The 2918-nt window shown below is 36.4% G+C and overlaps 1 protein-coding gene across 1 annotated transcript; it reads left to right on the forward strand.

The window, feature by feature from the left end:
- Positions 1 to 1210: 1210 nt before the first annotated feature.
- Positions 1211 to 2140, forward strand: LOC111406687. The gene has a single exon (XM_023036072.1). The coding sequence runs from the start codon at positions 1211 to 1213 to the stop codon at positions 2138 to 2140; it is 930 nt and encodes a 309-aa protein (XP_022891840.1).
- The last annotated feature ends 778 nt before the right edge of the window (positions 2141 to 2918 follow it).

The raw sequence follows: 2918 nt of genomic DNA on the forward strand, positions 1-2918 counted from the left end.
TAAAAGGTTTTTCTAAAAATATGTTTTTATTTTATTTTTTTAAAAATAAGTTTTTATTTATTTATTTATTCTATATATAATGCAAAGTTAATATTTTGCCATTTTTCAAAATCACTGAAAAGATGAGAAGAAGTTAGGTGGTCATGATGAAATATTATATGAAATTGGGTGACCATAGTGAAACGTTATATGAAATTGGACGATCATACCGAAATAAAACTCATACTAAGTAGGGTGATTGTGGTGAAACCAAATGAAATTGAACGAACATGACGTTACTAAATATAAAGTTTGGCGGTCATAGGTGAATTTAATCCTTATCTATTTACATCAATCCAAATCTTGATATAAATTCTTGTACCCATTACAATTTAAGTTTGAAAATATAGAGTTCGAGAATAATTTCGAGAATAATACACGCCCTCTAAACAATGACCACTGAGATTTCCGTTGCTTGATGAAGATTCATCCTTTCTGTCAATAGATCTTTTTCCAATGCTTCCACCTTCGACCGACATTGCCTTGGGAATCGATCTATGGCCAGAAATAACAAGAAGTTGTGCTTTCGACGGGATAATCAAGTAATCGCCCATTATGAGCTTGAAAACAAAGCACGAGGACAAATAATGGAAGTGTTCCAGTGGAAAATTTCGAAAGTTCCAGAATCTGAAACTTTTAGGACATAGTTTAATTACTACGAAAAACATTCAGACGATTCACATGAGCTGGAGAAAGAATTTGGGTAAACTCAAAAACCTTACGTGAGATAAATTTGGTAAGTGACGAATAGCGTAAATTAAGGACGATAAGAACACAAACTAAAATTGTAAAAAGCAAGTGATTGGGGAACATCTTACCACGGTTTTGGATGGGCATAAAAGGCAGCTTACAAACCCAAATTCTGGGCAGATAATTCTTGAAAATGTGGATGCCCAGCAGTGGAAAAATTGGATCAGGTTGAGCCGTTTGTGGAGGTTGCTAGTAAGAAAAACCGGACAGCTCATGGAAAGAATAATGCACGTTCTTTGGCACCTATTTCTATGGCAGATTCTTTAGCAAATGTCAATGAAGCAGAACCAAAAAATTCTGGAAATGAAAAGCTCAAAGGTATTGTTGTTGAGCAAAGAAAACCGATTACAAAAGTTGGCAAGAAGAAGGGTACATCCCTTGCTTCAACATCATGAAACTTACATTTTGGAATATTAGGGGCATGAATTCAACTCTTAAACAAAATGGAATTCGTGAATTTATCAAGCAACATTGCATTGATATTATGCGTATTTTGGAAACAAAGTTGGGGGATCGAAAATTGATGAGAATTTTGAGGAATAAGTTCAATGGCTTCGTGCGTGTCAATAATTTTGGAACTCATAGATCTGAACGGATCTTGATTTTGTGGAATCCATCCAAAGTATTTTTGGATGTGATGGAGGTTCATCCAGAAATCATTCATTGTAAAGCTACTTGTAAGGTAACATCTTATTCATTTCTTGTTAGTTTTGTTTATGGATTTCATACTGTGGTTAACCGGAGGCCACTTTGGAATAACATTATGGAGTTCAACGCTAATGTCTCATCACCGTGGTTGATTCTTGGTGACTACAACAATGTTCTTAAATTTGATGAGAAATGTAATGGGGCGGATGTTACCCCTTATAAAATCAAGGATCTTATAAATTGTTGCCTTCATGTGGGTCTAATGGATGTGCGGTCTATTGGTTGTTATTACACATGGACTAATGGGTCGGTTTGGAGCAAAATTGATAGGGCAATGGTCAATGATATTTGGGTGCAAAATAGGGCATATGTTGTTGCAAATTTTCTACCCTCTGGTTGTTTTTCCGATCATTCCCCTTGCATTGTTTCCATTCATGACGGTGTTGGGGGTGAAAAAAAACCTTTCAAGTTTTTCAACATGTGGACTAAGCATGTGGACTTCCATGATATCATTCAAGCTTGTTGGAATTTTAATGTGTTGGGGACAAAGCAATTTATCCTTTGCGAGAAATTGAGCAAACTAAAGGGAGCTTTGAAGGAGTTTAATAATAAGCATTTTGGGCACATTTCGACTAGGGCAAATGAGGCTAAAATTGAATTGGAGGCTGCCCAATTACAATTACATAATAGCCCAAGAGCGTGAATTTTCAACTTTTGGTTGCTAAGTTGAGAAAGAAGACCGTTGGTTTATGTGAAGCGGAGCGGAGTTTTTATTATCAAAAGGAAAAATGCATCTTCCTTAAGGAAAGTGAAATGTACAAAGTTTTTTCACTCGGTGGTCAAAAGGAACTCTATGAAGAATTTCATTGCTTCTATTCTTAAGGAGGACGGGATGTATACCACTTCACAAGACCAAGTTGCCTTGGAATTTGTAAATTTCTTTACCAACTTGCTAGGAAAATATGAGGCCGTTCGGCTGATTGACAACAACATTATTTGCAATGGGCCTTTGATATATTTGGAACAAGGAAATGCATTGGTTCGGGACATTTCTATTGAGGAGATCAAAGAGGCTCTTTTTGGGATTGGAGATGATAAATCTCCCGGACCGAATGGGTACACTTCATGTTTTTTCAAAAGCGCATGGGGGTGTATTGAACATGATTTTGTGGAGACTATTATGGAATTCTTTTATCGGGATCCATCCTTACGTAAATCAATCATGCGGTCATTGATTTGGTGTCAAAGTCTACTCATGCACTTAGTGTTGAGGATTATAGATCGATATCTTGTTGTAATGTGATCAATAAAGTGATCACAAAAATCCTTGCATCTAGATTGAGGCCTATCTTGGGAGACATTGTGGACCAAGCACAAGCCGCTTTCATTGAAGGTAAGAGCATGACAGAAAATATTCATCTTACTTAGGAACTCATGAGACAATACAATAGGAAGAGGGTAGCTCCAAGATGCCTCCTTAA

The sequence above is a fragment of the Olea europaea genome, chromosome 12 (genome assembly GCF_002742605.1).
Source record: "Olea europaea var. sylvestris chromosome 12, O_europaea_v1, whole genome shotgun sequence".
Classification (NCBI taxonomy): domain Eukaryota; kingdom Viridiplantae; phylum Streptophyta; class Magnoliopsida; order Lamiales; family Oleaceae; genus Olea; species Olea europaea.

Coding starts and splice junctions, on each gene's coding strand:
- LOC111406687 (XM_023036072.1), top strand. CDS start 1,211: ATGAATTCAACTCTTAAACAAAATGGAATTCGTGAATTTATCAAGCAA.